The sequence below is a fragment of the Narcine bancroftii genome, chromosome 1, assembly GCF_036971445.1.
Source record: "Narcine bancroftii isolate sNarBan1 chromosome 1, sNarBan1.hap1, whole genome shotgun sequence".
Classification (NCBI taxonomy): domain Eukaryota; kingdom Metazoa; phylum Chordata; class Chondrichthyes; order Torpediniformes; family Narcinidae; genus Narcine; species Narcine bancroftii.
The window spans coordinates 286762197-286783227 of NC_091469.1; the positions used below are offsets into that span (position 1 = coordinate 286762197).

At 43.3% G+C, this 21031-nt stretch overlaps 1 protein-coding gene across 4 annotated transcripts in view; it reads left to right on the top strand.

The window, feature by feature from the left end:
* The window catches only part of LOC138751679 (uncharacterized), a 79773-nt gene that overhangs the window by 21488 nt on the left and 37254 nt on the right, over nt 1–21031 (top strand). For 3 of the 4 annotated variants that reach the window (XM_069914275.1, XM_069914292.1, XM_069914302.1), the window contains exon 2: nt 19945–20198. In XM_069914275.1, the coding sequence (XP_069770376.1) occupies nt 19972–20198 (227 nt within the window). In that variant the 5' untranslated portion in view covers nt 19945–19971. Of the gene's footprint in view, nt 1–7808; nt 7856–19944; nt 20199–21031 lie in introns of those variants that run through there. The other variant, XM_069914282.1, reaches the window with a different exon arrangement.

The following is a 21031-nucleotide window of genomic DNA, read 5'->3' on the forward strand; positions in this document are numbered from 1 at the left end:
TGGCTGCCTCACTAAGGTGGCTGGTGAATGAATTAGAACAAAGGCAGTAGGGTTCTGAAAATGGGATGACTGAAATAAGATAACAAGGATTTGACTGAGGGTTTCAGCAGGACTTCTGAGATGAACAATGAGTGATATTGTACAGTGGACCCTGGCTATAATCACACATGTACATGAGGACTCAGTTACTGTACGGTCTTGATTCCTCCCTCACTCATTGTCCACATTAAACAGTACCCTACCACACAGCTGGGAATTGGATGAAGCATATCTGAGGAAAGTTTCCTCTACTTTATTTCTATGAAATCCAGCGTTTCCAACAGAAACTTTCTGAGGTAAGGGAGGGGAGTGATGAATGTTGTTATTTGGCTGGTCCCAGTTTCAGAGATGCTTATTAGTATGGAAGGACAGTGAGGATCAATATTTGTGCAGAGCTGATGCAGATCCTGTTAGATTGACTGACTGTGGCTGAGAAAGATTAATGCTGAAGGGAAAGAATTTCTGAATTTGCTGCATTTTGATTTATGTTGCATTTGTCTAATTTACTGAGGAAAGGTTTCTTTGGCAGGTAAGATTGGCTGGAGTTGTAGAGCTGGTGAGAGGTAGAGGGAAGTGTGTGATGTGGGTGGGATTTTAGAATTGCTGCTTTCCTTATATATCAGAATGAATGACCTATTTAGTTATGTGAAAATGATTGAGTCACACAAGGCTAACTGGTTTAAATTTAAATTTAGAGACACAGATATGGCCTGTTTCCGTGCTGTAAAGTGTCATATAACACAGTAACAGGCTTTCCAGTCCACAAGCCTGTGCTCCCCAAATAGACCAATTAACCTACAACCCCCATATGTTTTGAAAGGTGGGAGGAGGAAACCCAGGCAGACACAGGGAGAATGTACAAGCTCCTTACAGACAGCGTGGGATTCGAACCCAGGTTGCTGGTGCTGGAATAGCGTTGAGCTAACTGCTACACTCATGGTGGCTTAAAGCCTGATTTTGCGTGCTTTGATATTAACAACACCTCACTCTGTTCTCTTATTGTACTGTTCCCTGAGAGTAACAGAACTGAAATGGGCTCAGGTCTTAATTAAATCCTAACAAACCACAAGGCTGTGGTTCCTTGCCAATTATTATGCCCCAAGCCCCTGTGAACATCCCAGACTACTGGTTAAATCCATGCCCGACAACACTGGATGTAAAGTAAATGATGCAGTGTTAACGAGGATGGCCATGTGGTTACCTCTGCTGAAGTAATTGATATATCGTACAGATTACAGAGGCGAGCACCTTCAAAAATGCAAAAAGCAAGTCATTACCTTTGAATGAACATTGTAACCATTGTACTGCTCACAGGAGAGAATACTAATACATCAGTGTTTGACGCATTCCAGAAAAACCTGAACCCCCCCCCACCACCCCCCCAGGCTAATAAATATGTTATTGTCAGCACAGTAGAGGTAGAGCACTTTCTTCTACATAGAGAATTTTAAAGTAGCAGAGACTAACCTACAATTGAGATTGGATTGGATTCTGAGCTCTATTTCCCAATTGTAAAAATAGAACTGAAAAGTTTAATCATGGAAATAGATGGCACATATGCCCTTTGGCCCATCAAACTCATGCTGGTTGAAAAGTAGGTAAGTTCCATTTCTTAGCTCTTTGCAGTGTCTCTGCGGGCGACATCTGTTGTTGCACCTCCCATGGTGCTTGTTGGATGTGGTGAGGTTTCTGCTTCCTCCGTCCCTACAGGCAAGACTCGTGATTTCTGCTGAGTGAGGTTTTTTTTTTAGCTCCCATCTAACCTTTCTGCCAATTGATTGAATGATCTCTCCACTAAGGGGCTGTCTAGGCCTGTCACCCTACGTGAAACTCAGTTGAGTCCTCTCTGTGGCAAATGGAATGCAACATTATTTATTTGGTGGTCGTGGGGGATGGGGGATGGCGGGGGATGGGGGGGAAGGGGACTGAGTGGGAAATGCTGGAAATATTCAACATGGTGGAGGGAAAATCAAAGCTACCATCTCAAGCCAATAACTTATCCTTGATCTCTCAGGGAAGACCAGATATGTCATGCCTGCAAATGATTTCTGTATGCACTTCTGGTAAAACAAAGAAATTGGAATGGTTGGATTTTCACCTCAAATACCTATTGGCATTTTGTGGGAATTTTATGTATACTATTGTAATTGGTGTATCTTACATATCTGTGAGGCAGCGGCAAGTCAGAATTTCAATGCTTCTGTGAATTTTGCTTCTGTATTTGACAATGAGTGGATTTGTGGCCAGGTTTGCAGATGATACGAAGGTTGGTAGAGGAGTAGGTCATGTAGAGGAAACATGGAGGCTGCAGAAGGACCTGGACAGATTAGGAGACTGGGCAGAGAAGTGGCAAATGAAATACAAAGTCAGAAATTGTATGGTCGTGCACTTTGGTAGAAAAAAATAAACAGGCAGATTATTTTTCTAAATTGGCAGCAAATGGAAAATTCTCAGATGCAAAGGGCCCTGGGACCCTGAAGGTAAACTTGCAAGTTGAGTCGGTGGTGAAAAAGGCATATACAATGTTAGCATTCATTTCAAGAGGAGTAGAATATAAGAGCAGGGATGTGATGTTGAGGCTTTACCAGGCACTGGTGAGACTTCGCTTGGAGTATTGTGAGCAGTTTTGGGCTCCTCATTGAAGAAAGGATGTGGTAATGTTGGAGAGGGTTCAGAGGAGGCTCACAAGGATGATTCTGGGAAGGAAAGGGCTATCATATAAGTATCATTTGGATGCTCTTGGCCTGTACGTTGGAATTTAGGAGAATTAGGAGAATCTCATTGAAACATTTTGATTGTTGAAAGGCATGGACAGAGTAGATGTAGAAAGGATGTTTCCCCATGGTGGGAGAGTCTAGGACAAGAGGGCACAACTTCAGGATTGAAGGATGTTTGGTTAGATCAGAGATGCAGAGGAATTTCTTCAGTCAGAGGGTGGTAAATCTGTGGAAATGGTTGCCACAGATAGTTGTGGAGGCCAGGTCATTGCGTATTTAAGAAAGAGGTTGATAGGCTCTTGATTAGCCATGGCATCAATGGTTATGGGGAAAAGGCCAGGCAGTGGGGAGCAGTGGGAAAATGGATCAGCTCATGATAGAAGGGTGGGCAGACTCAATGGGCTGAATGGCCTACTTCTGCTCCTATGTCTTATATTCATTGTCTTATACTGTGCTCTTTACGTATACTGCTATGGTAACATGATAGTTGAAGGAGTAGAAAACCTGTTGTAATTACCTGCTGTGGATGACAAAATGACTGATAAAAGATTAAATGGGACTCAGGAAAGTGCAGAGTGTAGAGCATATGTGGGTGGATTAACAGGTGAGTGTGATCAGTCGAATCTGGCCTGGTCGTTTCTCACCTGCTGCAGTAATTGGAGCTGTGGCACATCCTATACAGAGAGCTGGAAATTACTGGGATTAATTGTGCTTTGATAATTAAACCTGGATACTCAGGCTAAACCACCAACTGTAGTGGAACTGAGTGTTGGAGCTAGTCAGCAAGGAACTGACCCAAAACTGATGGCAAAGCCATGTACAAATAATCAACCAATGTCAAGGAAGATTTGCGTTTATCTGGCATCCAGGAGTTCCAATGTACTGTACCACCAATGAAAGTGATAATAAGGACTCTTTGTGGGACATTGATGTTAAAGCAGTGGATGAAATGTTTTCAATAATGGCCAGAGATATTTCAATCTTTATAAAGCACCTTGTGATGTCCCTGAAAGATATCTGCTATAGAAATTCAAATTTGTCTTTTCACTCCAGAATTCTCTTACCCCCATTTCTTGTCCTTTGGATTATCCTTGAAAGTTAATCCAAGTTCTGCGCAACCCTCCATATGTTTCCCTTATTGACCTCAGACTCCGACAGGCGTCTGTGAAGGGGTTCGAGTGGTTCTGATGAGCTCAAGATGCCATCTCAATGCTAGTGTGAAAATATAAATGGTTCAGTTGTCAAGAGACTGCACTGGAGGAAAAAGCCAACAGCTGAAGGGATTTGTGGGTCAGGCAGCATCTACGGAGGCAGAAGGATGGCCGATGTTTTGATGCAGGGCTTCAAAATGTATACCATCCATCTATCTCACTGATGCTGCCTGACCACGAGAATGTGAGGCTCAGCACAAAACAACACCACACGGGGTTTTATGCTATTGGCTGAAGTTTTGGAGCAAGGCTGAAATCATCCAAAGAAAGCCAGTCATACAACTAGGTACAGGAAAAGGACGTTCATGAAATTTCTTTTTGCCTGCTGTAAGGCAAACAGATTCACCACTGGCAGGAAGTGCCTCTTACAATTCTTACAGTCTGACTTATGGTCAGAGAGAGAGAAGCAAAAGAGATTCCCCCCAGTGTCATTGAGTGTCCGTAGATTCGCCTCCAGCACATTTGCAGCCACCCAGAATCCATTCCAAACCAGTGGTGACCTCAGCTCCAGATTCGAACATCCGACACAGTCAGGGGCCCTGCAGCGCCTCAGCACCTCCTCACATCCCAGTTCTGATACCTGGTACCCCTCCAGCCAGTTTGAGCCAGTCTCCAGCAGTCCGCAGCCCGGCGTGAGTCTCCTGATGGTCGTCTCCAGCAGTCCACAGCTTCCGTGGGTTCCTCGCCTCGAATCGCCAGCAGCCCATCGCATGCACTGGTCCTTCCGCCACAGAGACCCCTCTCTGATCCACCACGTGGTCACCGTCCCCGCAGGTCATCTCCTCTGTTTCTCCTCAGATGTGCATGTTTTCATGTCCTCCACTTCCCTGGAGTTGGTAACCCCTCGTGGCTGCTGCCATCTTGGGCTCAGACCCACAGTCGTGGGATTTCAACTAAAGCCACCATCAGCTCCCTCAAGCCCACGCAGAGCTAATGGCAGTCGGCTGGGTGGCTGGACCCTGCAGGAGCACTACACCTCTGCTCCCTCGCTCTCCACAGGTCCACACCAACACCAGCGCTGTCCCCATGAACAGCTCTGTCAGTGCTGCCATCTTGCTGCTTTTTTCTGATTTTCTTGATAAATGTGAATTTATTAGAACATAGAACATAGAATTCTACCGCACAATACAGGCCCTTTGGCCCACAATATTGTGCTGACCCATACTTACCTACCAAAAAAAGACTAAACCCTCCCTACCCCATAACCCTCTATTTTTCTTTCATTCATGTGCCTGTCTTAAATGCTTGTATTTTTCCAGCCTCCACCACTACCCCTGGAAATGCATTCTGTAAAAAATCACCCCTGTCATCTCCCTTAAAACTTTCCTCCCTTCACTTTGTACAGATGTCCTCTGGTGTTTTCTATTCCTGCCCTGGGAAAAAGGTGCTGGCTGTCTAAAATCATCTGTCTGCTCATTAATGTGACATTGTCCTGGGGTAGATTGCTTTATTAACATGTCGAATGTTTGCTGTGAGAAATTGGCTCAGGATGATTCTCTTCCGTCGCTGGGATTGAGGCGTTTGGAACGTTGTTTAATTTGGCTCTTGTTTGCAGTCAGTAAAACCCTTGGGTTTGTGAATCATCACATTTCTTTGGATTCTCCTGGTATGATTGGCATCTGAGTACTGAATCCCTGGATCAGAATGCTGAATCCCAATACCCAATTACTGGACCCCAGAACCCAATCACTGGATCCCAGCACCCTATCACTGGACCCCAGCACCCAATCACTGTATCCCAGCACCCAGACATTAGATTCCAGCACCCAATCACTGGACCCCAGAACCCAATCACTGGATACCAATAACCAATTGCTGGATGCTAACATTTGGGGACTGGATTCCAGAGACTATACTGGACTCAAGTATCTTAGAACAGGAGCCCAACATCCACCTGTCACCAGGCCACCTAGTCAAGTCAAGTCAAGTTCAGGCCTGTGCAAAGGTGGTAATAGTCCTAGGCCAGATGGGAAATGTAGGCCCCATTTCAAACTGCTCATTAAGTATTTTTGTAATCAGTACTAAATACAAATGATTTATGTCTGGGTATAAACATGTACATGTCGAGTACATGATGTGTTTACAAGTAGCAGAACAGAATAAAAGAACTAGAATGATTTAGAATAAAGGTAATGGGAAGCGATTTTATTCAAAATGTATATAAAACAATAGGGTTCTGTCCCATAATAAGAAGCTATAAATACATTCATGTTTATTCTGTATTTGGAATTTCAGATCAGAAATGGGTTTGTTGTGGGTGGTGGGGGTTTTGTTTATTATTGTTTGTTTTCTTTTCTATATGTATTCTAAAATCATAAATAAAGTTTTCAAAAAACGAAGAAATGGTTGTCACTTCTTCACATTCAGAAATGGTTTATGTGCTTTTCTTTGGATAAATTCATCAATTACACTAGAAAACTCAAACAACTTTGCCTTGTGACTGTCAATCCATACAGACGTTCTTGCACCCTGGTGGACCGAAAATCTGACTTAATTCGTTTGAGGGCACTGAAGCTCCTCTCATCAGAGGCCACTGTTTCTGGCAATAACTGAAAAATGTGCCCCATGATGAAGACAATTGGGAAAATATTTCCCAACCTCAAGTTCAATATTTGACCATAAATTTTCTTCGGTAACACAGCATCAAGTTCGAAATTCACATCAAGAATTCTGTTAAAAAGAAGCACTTCACTCTGAATGTCACTTAAAATATGGGTATTGCAGATGAAACTGATTCGCTTTTTGTAACAGTTCATTCTCATCCAACTGCTTAAAGTGCCACAAAAAAATCCACAAATGTCCCTGACTGCAGAAAAGCGACATGAAAGGCCATCGATAACAAAGTCAATTATGCTGAAGAACACATTCACCCTGAAGTAATTTTCAGCATCGATTTAAGTTGGGTGCCCCCTGCAAGTAACAAAACTATCTGGCACACCAATTTTGATTGACACATGCCGTGCTTCTTGAAGTATATCATTCCATTTCTCTCTCACTGCTGGTGACTTGAACTCAAGACATTGAACATTTTCTATATGATTCCAAAGAATGTTAAGTTGTTTTCTAGCAAGGATGTGTTCAGTAAGTGGATGGCCTTCATAGGCGAAATTTTGAGAGTGCAGAGGTTACATGTTCCTGTCAGAATTAAAGGCAAAGTTAACCTTGGTTCTCAAGGGATATTGGTGATCTGGTTAAGAAGAAGAAAGAGGTGTATAGCAGGTATAGGCAACCACTAGAAGAGTATAGAAAATGTAAGAAATATCTAAGAAGGAAATCAGGAAGGCATGAGGTTGCTTTGGCAGATAATGTAAAGGTAAATCCGAAGGGCTTCGACAAGTATGTTAAGACTAAAAGGATAGTAAAGGACAAAATTGGTCCCCTTGAAGATCAGAGCAGTCTTCTATGTGTGAAGCCTCACGAGATGGGGGAGATCTTAAGCAGTTTTTTTTTGCATCAGTATTTACTCAGGAAACTAGCATTGTGTTTAAGGAAGGAAGGAAGGGAAACAAACAGTAGTGTCATGGAACATATAGAGATTAAAGAGGAGGAGGTGCTTGCTGCCTTACAGTGAATAAAGGTTGATAAATCCACCAGGTCTGATGTGATATTCCCTCGGGCCTTGAGGGAGACTAGTGTAGAAATTGCAGGGGCCCTGGCAGAAATATTTAAAATATCCTTAGCTACGGATGAGGCACCAGATGATTAAAGGGTAAATCATTTTGTTCCGATGTTTAATAAAAGACTCCAAAAATAAACTAAGAAATTACATGCTGGTGACCCTGACGTCAGTAATAGGTAAATTATTAAAGGGTGTTCTGAGAGATCAGGTATACAAGTATTTGGACAGCCAAGGACTGATTAAGGACAGTCAGCAAGGATTTGTGTGTGGTAGGTTGTGTTTAACGAATCTTAGAGAGTTTTTGAGGAAGTTACCAAGAGAGTAGGCTATGGATGTTGGTGTTGTCGACTTGGACTTTAGTAAGACCTTTGATAAAGTCTCACATGGGAGGCTAGTTCAGAAGGCTCAGACACTAAGTATCCATGGAGAGGTTGTAAACTGGTTTTGAATGGGAGAAGACAGAGAGTGGTAGTGGATAATTGCTTCTCAATCTGGAGGCCTGTGATTAGTGGTGTGCTGGGACCATTGAAGTTTTCATCTACAAAAATGATCGGGATGATAATGTGGGAAAATGGATAGCAAGTTTGCTGATGACACTAAGACTGGAAGTGCTGTGGACAGCGAAGAATATTTTCAAAGCTTACAGAGGGATCTGGACCAACTGGAAAAATGGGCCAGAAAATGGCAGATGGAATTTAATGCAGACAAGTGTGAGGTGTTGCATTTTGAAAGGACAAACTAAGGAAGGTTATATACTGGGCACTGGTAGTGCATTGAGGAGTACGGAGGAACATGAAAGGCAAGAAAGTGTTCTTCAATTGAAAAACTGGCGTCTTCCTTCTTCACGTATCTGATGATGAATGATAGCTGTTTTTTGTGAGAATAATCAGACGTTCCATCAACAGCAATTGCAAAATACTTTGCAGCTTTTATTTCTTCAATAATGCTCATTTGCACAAATGATCCACAGATTTAAATGGAGCTGCTGCCTTACAGCTCAAGTGACCCAGGTTCGATCTTGACCCTCGGCGCTCTTTGTGCAGAGTTTGCACATTCTCCCTGAATTAATCAAAATCTGTTGGATAATTGAAGCAACACACAAAATGCTGGAGAAACTCAATGGGCCAGACAGCTTCCATGGAAGGCAATAGCCAAAGTCACGGACCCATTATGAGCGGCACGGTAAGCGCAACGCTGTTACAGCACCAGCCACCAGGGTTAGAATCCCATGCTATCTGTGGACTTTGTATATTTTCCCCATGTCTGCGTGGGTTTCCTCCAGGGGCTCCAGTTTCCACCCACCCTTCAAAGTGTACAGGTTGTAGGTCAATTGGGTGTAATTGGACGGCACGGGCCAAAAGGGCTTGTTACTGTGCTGTGTGATTAAATTAAAAATTTAAATATAAACCTTTCATGGGGAATCTGGCCTGAACCGCTGACTGCCTATTGCCTTCCACAGATGTTGCATGACCCATTGGGTTCCTCCAGCATTTTGAGCGCTGCTCCCATTTTGCAGCATCTGCAATCTCTCTGTCGGGCAATTCTTACCTTCAAGGTGCCAAAATGACTGTGCATCGTCAGGAGGAGTCAGCATGAAATCTCTGTGCTGACTCATTATGCACCAGTTAAATTGTCACCTCTTTTGGAAGAAAAATAATGAAAAGAGCATCCTTTAACATTAATTTCGAAGGGCTTAATTAGAAAGTCTGCTGAAAAGCAGGCGGGTGCCTTCAGGGTAAAAGGGAGTGTGTACTCATTAACCTGTAAACACCAGGAGGGTTGTTGGCAATTTTGTTGAGAGCGGAAATGACATAGTGTGAGTTCCTAACACATTAGAAATATGTGCTGTGGTAAGCAGAGCCAGCCTGCTGCACTTGAGGAGCAGGCTTTCCGCAGAGTCACAAGAAAACCTCTGAGCTGAGGTGACATTATATGACAATTAACGCACTTGAAGCTACGTCAACACCAGGTAGAGGGTGAGGGGGTTGGAGGTGGGAACACTGCTCCCCAACTTATAAGGGAAGTCAGTGACCTTGTAGCTTTGTGGAAGCACTCGTCATTCCGGGAACCATCCACTGTCGTTGGATAGTAATTAAATTTATTAAACAAATAACACAGAGGCCTGAGGAGGCAGGGGTCCATCTGTTTGCTTTGTGAATTGATCTCTGTGGAAATGGATTTTGAATGGTAGTTAAAGTTCAGATGCAAAGCTTAGCAGATGGGTCCCGTGTCTCCAGTGAGGAGATTTGGAGACTGTCCAACAGCTATTTTCCCTCCAGCTTTTTTCGTGTGACTATGAGGCGGCATCTCGATTCCTGTTTTGTTTATCCAAATAAGGTTTTAAGTCTGATTGATACGTTTGGCATGATGGATCCCGACTGATCCCAGTTTTGCTTGTTTGTTCAAAAGACAAATAGGGAGATAAGTGGCAGAATTTAATATTTTGCGTTCATATAAATATTGCTGTAACATCACTCTTGCATCTGAATCTTAATGATGAATCATTTTCTATCAATGATTTATTCAAACTGGTAAAAGAACCATGGAGACATACAGCTCTGAAACAGACCCTTCAGCCCATTGAGTCTGTACTGACCACCAGTTATCCATCGACACCACCCAACACTAATCCCAGTATATTTTCCCCATATTCTCAACCACTCTTCAGATTCTACACCCCCATCAACAAAAGATGAGTAATTTATACTGGCCAGTTAACCTACCAACCCATGTGTTGGGGTGGTGGAAAGAGACCAGAGCACCTGGGGAAACTGGCATGGTTAAGATGAGAACATAAAACGTTGGTCGGGACTGAACCCAGGTTATGGGAGCTGGGAGGCAGCAACTCTACAAGCTTCGCCCTAATGATTTTTTATCATTTAACAAATAATTTTGGGATTGTCATCATTGCATTTCACAATCCCTTAAACAACTTGGGACAATTTTTTTTAAGTTCATAATGGGGTGCAGATGTTGTCAGTAAGATGGAGATTTATTGTTCATCCTTAGCTGCCCCTTGTTTGGGCTTCATAAAGTAATTTAAGGCATTGACACATATACATCCATCTCCTTTGCATTGTGTACCTACTGAGTCTCGAGGCTTCTGCAACAATCAGCGCTGTTACTCCAAACCAGACACATCATGTGACACTCTCATCTAACAGGATCACTGTGTGTCCGCACACAAAGACAGACAGCATCTGCATTTCTACAGAACTCGGGAGGCTCTGTATGAGCACCGATTGATGTTGAGGCTGGTTGCTATGTTAGTTGTCACTAATTTCATGGGCTGGATTTGGACAACCACTTCCCTTCCCTGAGGTACATGAGCGAACCAGATCAACCTTCACAGCAATTTCTTGGGCCCTATTGTTGACACCAACTTTTTATTTCAGATGAAGTTACCAATTTAAATTCTCCAGCTGCCTTAAGTTTGAAAATGAATGGTCCATAAGATATAGGAGCAGAAGTAGACTATTCGGCCCGTCGAGCTGTTCTGCCATTCTATCATGAGTTGATCAATTTTCCCACTCAGCCCCCTCCCCTACCTTCTCCCCATAACCTTTAATACCCTGACTATTCAGATACCTATCAAATGCTGCCTAAAATATAGCCAACAACCTGGCCTCTACAGTCACCCATGATGGCATATTCCAGGAGTTCACCATTCTCTGGCTGAGAAATTCCTCCACATCTCTGTTTTAAATGGGTGCCCTTCGATCATGAGTTGTGCCCTCTTGTCCTTGACTCCTCTATCACTACTTTGCCAAATCTACGCTGTCCACCCTCTGAATATCAGCCTCGTATCTTCACTAGCTTCCTAACAGCACCCAGGTTACTGATTCTGTTTCAGAATTATCACCAGAGAAATTAATCATTTAACTCCAACCTATATTTGTACAGGCCCTCTCAGGTAGCAACACACTTCAGGAGTTTCCTCACATAAATGATCGCATCAAGTTGCACAAGGAAAGTGAAGCCGAGTGATAGGAATGGAAGAGGAAAGAGATATGGAGAGGGTCAGGTGTGGAATTCTGGTCCTCGGCAAGACTGGCAGTGACAGAGCGTTAAAAATCAGGGTCATGGAAGAGACCAGACTGCATGGAGTGCAGAACTTCTGGAAGCTTGTCGAACTGAAGGGGGCAAAGAAAATTGGGAGGTGCAAGGCCTTGGATGGATTTTCAGATCAGGAGCCAATATAGGTCAGCAAGCTGACTGATAATTGGTGTGTATTAGGGGACCGTCAGCGGACTCTTGGGTGAGCTCATGGTTACAGAGCGATCAAGCCATTTATCTGTTCAGGAGAAGCTTGGAAAGGTCATGTTAAAATTTAGTGAAAGTAGACGAATTTCATCTGGGATTCTTCTCATTTTCTGTTCCCATCACTTTCCTCATTGTCATCCAGTCTTGATGTGGAGTAATTACTGATTAACATTTTTGGCTCTGTCCCAACATTTACTTTTGCTAAAAGCAAGTTCAGTATTGAGTCACTGTTCCGACTCTCGTCTGTGGCAGTAGCTAATCTATTGTGTAAGGCTAGTGTCACCATAAAGATTTCCACCTGCTGTTCAAGATGTCACTCACACTCAGTCAAAAATTTCAATGACCAACATAACATATTAGAAATTTCATTTTGATGTGGCAGTCTCATTACAAGCAGCTACTTCCATATCTGCAAAGTCAGGACATTTTAAACGTACCTCACCATGAACTTTCCACAACCAGTGTACTGAAATCATACGTCAGCTTAAAGAAATGCAGATAGAAGTGCTCGGAGAAAGTGTTTGCTTTGACATTCTGAATGGGGTTTTCACAATCTGTTTCAATGCTGCTTCTGTCTATTGAAACAATTGCTGGAAGTGACTGCATTTGTATGAGATTTAAAACTCTTTGTTGGTGAAAAAATGTACAATGGCAACAACAAATGTGAATATTTATTTATCTATCCATTTATATTTATGGGGAGGGGGGCAGCATGGTTGATGTAGTGGTTAGTGAAACAGCTTTACAGCACCAGGAATCGGAACTTGGGTTCGAATCCTGAGCTGTCTGTAAGGATTTTGTACATTCTCTCTGTGTCTGTGTGGGTTTTCCCTGAGGGGCCTGGTTTCCTCTTACCCTTCAAAATGTACCGGGGTTGTAGGATAACTGGGTGCACTAGGGTGGCATGGGCCATTAACATGCTGTATATCCAAATTTAAATTTAAAGTTAAAATCTCTTTTTCTGTCTCATGGCATATCACAGAAATTTATATGGTTACCCTGGTGGTGAGCACAAAGGAGTGCAGCGAACCGAGTTCGAATCCGGTGCTGTCTGTAAGGAGTTTATATGTTCTCCTCGTGTCAACGTGGGTTTCCTAAGGGTGCTCCAGTTTCCTCCCAACCTTCAAAATGTACCGAGGTCATAGGTTAATTGGGGTATTTGGGCAGCACGGGCTTGTGGGCCTGAAGGGCCTGTTACCGGACTGAATGTCTAAGCTAAAAGTAAATCTAATAGTTGATGTCTCTTACATACCAGTGTGACTGCAGCAAGTAAGAATTTCACTGTCTCTGTTCATTGTACTTATGTATGTGACAGTAAACTCTCAGGCTCAAACTGCTTATATACACACTAGATCCGCAAGAACATTGTCAGTCAGGATACAGGGAGAGTTCCACTGAACCACCTTCAGCCAGCACAGCGGCACATTTTGCTGAGCTGCAGTCTCACATCTCTAGCAGCCCGGTTCAACCCTGACCTCGGGAACTGTCTGAGTGGAATTTGCCGTTTCTCCACATTAACCCTGTGGGGTTTCTCCCACATCTTGCAAACATGTGGGCTAGTATGTTGGCCTCTGTAAGTTGTACCCAGTGTGCTGGTGAGAGATAGAATGTGAAGGAGCGGGGGAGCTGATGGAAATGTAGGAGGAATAAATCAAGACTGGTGTAAATGTGCACTCAATGGTCAGCACAGACTGTGAGCTGAACGGTCTGTTCCTTCCCCACCAAATTTGGCTGAGCGAAGAGCCGACACCTCGTTGCATCACATCTGAACTCTGTGGCTTCTGAACGGTTTTGTCTTGATATTTTTCACTTCTAATTTTTTGCAAACATCACAACGGATACAAGGTTTTTAGTTTGGGAAGTAATTCATAAATTCACCAGCTACCTAAGGAGATCTCTGCGCTACTAATTCAGTAACTCATTTAGTGGCTGGTGGGGGGGCCATTGAACTCTCAACCTTCCTATTGAAGGGGCGGGAATGATATCAATTGAACCCCAATTAGGCTTGGGTTAAAGGAGAGATTTTGACCCATTGCTGACTGAACAATTAGGCTTGGGTTAAAGGAGAGATTTTGACCCATTGCTGACTGAACACGCTTATATTGGGAGTTGATAATAAAGATCTCACAAAATGAGCAGGGACATCTTGAAAATTTGCTAATGTTTCCTAAGGAACAGTCAATTCCCTTTATCTTGAACCTGTCACCATGTCAGGTATTAAGCAAAACAAAGTTTTTGACTGAATACATGTGACAATAAACAATTCAATAATATCTTCAAGCTATTTTCAGACAGGCTACGTACACTTTTGATAGAGTATTTAAATTTATATTTAGGAAATACCAAAGCTAAATAGTGTGTGACAAGGTCTGACAAAAAAGCAATTAAATAAGTGAGCAGATTATGTTTTGCGAGTGTTTAGAAGGGAATAGGTATTGGTCAGGAGTCTGGGAAGAGCTGCCCTGGTCCCTTCAGAACAGCCCTGGAGATACTTTACCTGCACCAATGAGAACAAGTGTTCAAGATGGCAGCACTGCTGTTGGTGTGGACCCGGGTAAAATAATTAAATGGGCAGATTATTTTCCAAATGGGAAGAAAATTGAAAATTCCCAGATGCAAAGGGTCTTGGAAGTCCTCATGCAGGACAGCCTGAAGATAAACTTGCAGGTTGAGTCAGTGGTGAAGAAGGTGAATGCGATGCTGGCGTTCATTTCAAGAGGAATAGAATATAAGAGCAGAGATATGATGTTGAGGCTTTATAAGGCACTGGTGAGACCTCACTTGGAGCATCGTGATCAGATTTGGGCTTCTCATTGAAGAAAGGATGATCTAGCATTAGAGAGGGTTCAGAGGAATGAAATCATGTGAGGAATGTTTGACAACTCTTAGCCTGTGCTCATTGGAGAATGAAAGGAGGGGGGGTCCCTTATTGAAACATTTTGTATGTTGAAAGGCATTGACATAGTAGATGGAGAAAGATTGATCCCCCCCCCCCCCCCATGGTGGGAGAGTCTAGGACAAGAGGGCACAACTTCAGGCATCAGGAGGAATCTCCTTGTAACCATAAGCACCAATTGTCTTTAAAGAGTGGTAGTTTAAGTCCTAGACGTGATGTGCAACTGGGAGGGCAAGATGCAAGTTGTAGTGATTATGGAGAAAGTTTGGTTCAACTGGTAATTATTCTATAATATTGGCTCTGGACCTGAGAAACTCCAGTGTTAGCGCTTCGAACTTCCAACCATTACTGCACAAGCCTACATCACAGATATGCTCCAGGCATGTTCTTGTGTGTGTGACGTGAGCCGGCATGGTAAAGGTTGATAGTTTGAGCAGCGAACATGGAAATTCCCGCTGCACTCTCTCTCCAGGTGGTGGAGATGGTGAAAACAGTGAGAAGTTGGAGAGACAGTTGGTCGGCCAGGATCCATGGAGACAAATGGTCACCGTGACCTGGTGGAAGGACATGCCAAGAATTGATCACCTCTCACTTTGATTTGCCGCAGTTCATTGCCATCATGGAAATCCATTCTTTTTCTCTCATTTGCCATCAACCAGCTTTGCTTTGCTTGCTTTGCATTTGGATAGTTTGGGACTTTCTTTCCAACAAAATAGGACATACCTATGAAAATGTATTGCACAATCAGAACATCCTGTGGTGGCTAAAGTATTGAGTAATTTTTTGGTGTGGTTAAATGTCCTTTCCCAGTCAGTGGATAGTGTTATGTTAACAGACCTATTGATCCTGAGATTCATGTTCAGATCTCACCAAGCCCGTGAACCTGGAATTTGGAAAACACCCTGGTATCTAAAATGGTGACCCTAACCTTCAAAGGAAGTAAATCTGATATATAACCACTCCCCGCATTCATCCCCCCACCTGCTCCACAGGACTATCACCAACTGAACTCTCTGTCACACTCCACAACAGACCCTCAGTGATGTGACTCATTCTTCACTGCCCTCAGAAATAACCCAGTCATCCAGTTCCAGGTCAATTAGAAGTGTGTGTGTGTGTGTGTGTGTGTGTGTGTGTGTGTGTGTGTGTGTGTGTGTGTGTGTGTGTGTGTGTGTGTGTGTGCGTAGGTGTGTGCGTGGGTGTGTTTGTGCGTGTGTGTGCGCGTGTGTGGGTGTGTGTGTGTGTGGGTGGGTGCATGTATGTGTGTGGGTGCGCGTGTGTGGGTGTGTGTGTGTGCGCGCGCGCACACATGTGTGTGGGTGGGTGCATGTATGTGTGTGGGTGTGTTTACGTGTGTGGGTGTGTGTATGTGTGTGGGTGTGCATGTGTGTGTTTGTGTGTGGGTGTGTGCATGTGTGCATGTGTGTGTGTGGGTGTGCACGTGTGTGTGTGTGTGTGGGTGGGTGCGTGTGTGTGTGTGGGTGTGTGTGAGTGTGGGTGTGGGGATTTGTTTTCATCTGAATGGACTTTGATCCATTAGTAATCCTGGTGCTGGCCCTGCTGTGGGTTATGCATTTCTCAGTGCACCCCTGGTGAATTACCCGTACAGATGTTGATGGAGATTGCAGACGCTGTCTGGATTGTAGAACTCAACTGGTCAAACAGCATCAGTGAAGGACAAAGAATGGTCGATGTTTTGATAAAGTTTTTATAAAGAGTTTTGACCTGAAACATTCTCTGATCATTTGCTTCTCCCGCTTGGCCCGTTGAGTTTGACCAGCAGATACTGTTTAGAATTAGAATCAGAATGATGTGTCACAAAATTTTATGTTTTGCAGCATCATTATTGTGCATAACAGGTACAAAAACTGCTATAAATTACACTTCCGTAAATATACTATTAAAAAAAAATTAGTGCAAAAGAAGAAAAAATGCAAGATAGCATCTAAGGAGTAAAACAGTAAAGTCTGCAGACACCATGATTGAAGTAAAAACACAAAACTGGAGAAACTTAGCAGGTCAACTTGTCTGTGGTTCAATGTCCATTCAGAAATCTGAAGGCAGAGGGGAAGAAGCTGTTTTTGTGCCATTGGGTGTTTGTCTTCAGGCTCCTGCACCTCCTTCCTGATGGCATCAGAGTGAAGAGGGCATGGCCTGGGTAGTGAGGGTTCTTGAGGATAGAGACTGCTTTCTTAAGACATCACCCTTCATAGATGTCCTAGTTGAAGTGAAGACTGATGCCCATGAGTTCACAATTCTGTGTAGCTTCTTGCTATCCTGTGCATTGGCGCCTCTGTACCAAACAGTGATGTAACCAGTCAGAATGCTCTCTACATCTGTAGAATTTGCAAGTCTTTGGTGACATCCCGAATCTTCGCAAATTCCTCACTAAGTATCGCCGCTAGAGAGCTTTCTTCAAGATTGCACCGACATGGTGGCCCCAGGATGGATCTTCAGAGATGTTGATGGCCAGGAATTTGAAGTTCTTACCCACTACACTGTGGCAGGTTGTTGTTTTTTGTTTGGATTAAGACATTTAGTGGAAGTCTGAATATCCTGCTACCTTGAGCTGAGAATGCGCAGGGTCATTGGTGACCTGTGGGTCTTTGCCCTCTGATGCATTGCCTGCTTTTGCTTTGACCAGGGCTTTGTGCTGGAACGAATTGTGATAGGGCCAGTCTACCTAGTATGGCATGGTTGGCAAACACCTGTGTGAGCTGAAAAAAAACCAATCCTGGATGTAGAGAGGATGTTTCCTGGGAAGGAGGGTGGAGTCTGGGACCAGAGAGCATAACCTCAGAACAAAAATGTCCCTTTTAGAACAGAAATGAGGAGGGCGGTGAATTTGAGGAATTTGTTGCCATGGAAGGCTGAGGAGCCCAAGTCATTGGGTTGGGAATCCAGGATTACAGGGAGAAGGCAGGAGAATGGGGGTGAAGAGGATAGTAAATCAGCCTTGATTGAATGGCAAGAATACTTGATGGGCTGAATGGCCTAATTCTGCTCCTATAGGCTGGTGAGCCTGAGGTCAGTAGTAGGTAAACTATTAGAAGAGTTCTGAGAGACACGATATATAAGTATTTGGATAGTCATGGGCTGATTAAGGACAGTCAGCATGGCTTTGTGTGTGATAGGTCATGTTTAATGAATCTTGTAGAGTTTTTTAAGGAAGTTACCAAGAAGGTAGATGAAGGAAATGCTGTGGATGTTGTCTACACGGACTTAGCTAAAGCCTTTGACAAGGTGCCACATGTGAGGTTAGTTCAGAAGGTTAAGACACTAGGTACATGGAGAATTTGTAAACTGGATTCGAAATCAAAACAGAGAGTGGTAGTGGATGGTTGCTTCTCAGACTGGAGGCCTGTGACCAGTGGTATGCCTCAGGGATCATTGTTGTTTGTTATATATATCACTCATCTGGATGATCATGTGGTGAATTGGATCAGCTAGTTTGCTGATGACAGAAAGATAGGAGGCGTTGTGGACTGTGAGGAATATTTTAAAAGTTTGCAGAGAGATCTGGACCAACTGGAAGAATGGGCCAAAAAATGGCAGATGGAGTTAATGCAGACAAGTGTGAGATGATGCATTTTGGAAGAGCAAACCAAGATAGGACATGCACAGTAAATTGTTGGGCACTGAAGAGGGTGGAGGAGCAGAGAGATCTGGGAAATCAGATACATTGTTCCCTGAAGGTGGCGTCGCAGGTGGATGGGGTTGTAAAGAAAGCTTTTGGCATTTTAGCCTTTATAAATCAAAGAATTGAGTATAGGAATTGGGATGTTATGTTGAAGTTGTTTAAGATATTGGTCAGGCCAAATTTGAAATATTATGTGCAGTCTGGTCACCAAACTACAGGAAGGATATCAGTAAGATTGAAAGGGGGCAGAGAAGATTTACTAGGATGTTGCTGGGTCTTCAGGAGTTGAGTTACAGGGAAACGTTAAACAGGTTAGGACTTTATTCTTTGGAGCAATGAAGAATGAGGGGAGATTTGTTAGAGGTTTACAAAACTATGAGAGGTATAAACAGAGTGGATGTGAGTTGACTTCTCCACTGTGTTTGGGGGAAATAAGTACAAGAGGACATTGTTTTAAGATGAAAGGGGAAAGGTTTAGTGGGAACATTAGGGGGAAGTTCTTCACTCAGAGAGTGGTGGGAGTGTGGAGTGAGCTGCCATCTGACGGTGAATGTGATCTTGAGTTTTAAGAATAAATTGGATAGATACATGGATGGGAGAGGTCTGAAGGATTATGGAATGAGAGCAGGTCAGTGGGACTAGTGAGATGATGGTTGGCCCAGAATAGAGGAGTCAAATGGCCATTTTTTTGTACTGTAGCTTTCTTTGTTTCTATGGTTCTATGTTTTATGATCTTATGGTCAATCAGGATGATAATTCTTTTCTTGAAAAACACAAAACTGTTCCTAAGGACACATATTCAACAGATCTATCAAAACATCAGGACATCCCCAAAAAAGGTACAATGAAAGCAAACCCTTTCTCGTGTATCGTAGTGGAGGGAACAATGCTATCAAGTTGCACAGAGAAAGATCTCATGAACAGACATTAAATCAGCCAGTCTCAACTTTTTTTGGCCTATGGCCCCCTTTGGACTCTGCTCAAAGTTTATGGGTCCCTTTCCCTGTGAAGCAGTCAAGTTTCATTGGTTTCTTCCATACTTCTCTCCTACCAACCACAGTCCATTAAAAATAAAAAAAGCAGAATTTTTTTTTAATAATTTCATTATGTAGCCTCTCCTTAAATGTGCTGTGGCTCCCAGGGGGACCATGGACCCCCAGTGGAGAATGGCTGTATTAAATGATCAACCAAATTCTTTGTTTTCAGTGTTGATCTGGGGATCAGTAATAGAAGGAAGGTATTTTTCTTTGGAATGATGGAATGGGATATCTTGGGCCCACCTGAAATGTCTCAGCCATGGATGAACATGGATCAAATGCAGGTAAACGGGAAGAGCCTAGAATGGCAACTTGTAGGCCTGAGCTAGTTGAGCTGTGGTATTAAAGGCAGCAGCTCTGTCTGTATGGCCCTCCCTCTGGGAAACACTGGATTACCAGCTGGATCAAACCATTCTGAATGAGAATGCCCATCAACTGAGACAAGATTTTAAAAATAAATCAGAGGTAAAATAATGGTTGACGCTTCTTTTGCTGGACTAATGGATGTGTTAACTCCTCTAGGTTCCTTGGTATCTTGGTTGATGGACCATGGGACTGTGGGGCTACCTCAGCATGTGGAGGTCCTTTGGCACCATTGTGAGAAGGGCTGTGGCGCCCCAGGCCCCTGACTCAGAGAACACCTACCGGCTGCAAGGGACCTACCCCTACTTCCTGCCCATCCAGACCCGCTGGCAAGACAACGATCAGTATGGCCACGTGAACAACATCATGTATCACGAGTACTTTGACACACTGATCAACTCTTATCTTATTAGGTAAGCAATCGTTACTATTTAGACTGTTCACACTCCTCTGAAGTAAAGGGTTTTAATGTGGCATTAAAGGTTTATTGTTATCAATGACAAAGAGGGATTAATTCTTTGAACAGTTTATCTCTTCTCTTATCAGTTATAATTAAATGTGCTTATAATAAATTATTTGGTGTAATTAATGTAAAAACCTTCTTGTCTGTACTATTATTAGAACCAGATGCTGAAGGATTAACAATATTACAACATGGCGATATAGCCTTGCCAGCTGCCTAGCTATAATTACTTTAATCTCAGCTTGTTATCTAATTATCACCTTTGTAAAGGGAATACTACCCTCAATGGCATGCTGATTGTTTCAAATGATGATGAAGAGTTTAAAACAGCTGTCAGAAATCTGTGGCCTGCCTGGATACCTCAAGTACCAGGAGGTTGTTCTGAGGCCTAAATCAGGCCTAGTCCAGGTCTGACCTGCTTTCCTCAGGATGTGCATCAGGCCTGGTCCAGACTTGACCTGCCTCCCTCAGGTGGTATTTCAGGCCTAGTCCAGATGTAACCTGCCTTCCTTGGGAGATACATCAGGCCTAGCCTGAACCTGATCTGACCTGCCTCGTGTTAGAAGTGCGTCAAGCCTAGCCTGGACCTGACCTGGCTTGCACACAGAAGGTGCGTCTGGCCCAATCCTGCAGCTGTGCACTGAGATTAAAATGAAGGAAAATCTTCTAGAGAGAGCGAGCACCGAGGGTCAGTTACTTTCAGAAATCAGCTCAGATGTCAAACACTTCAGTTTAATGATGAAATATGAGCAAAATAAACAAGTTTGTCAATCAAAGCTAAAC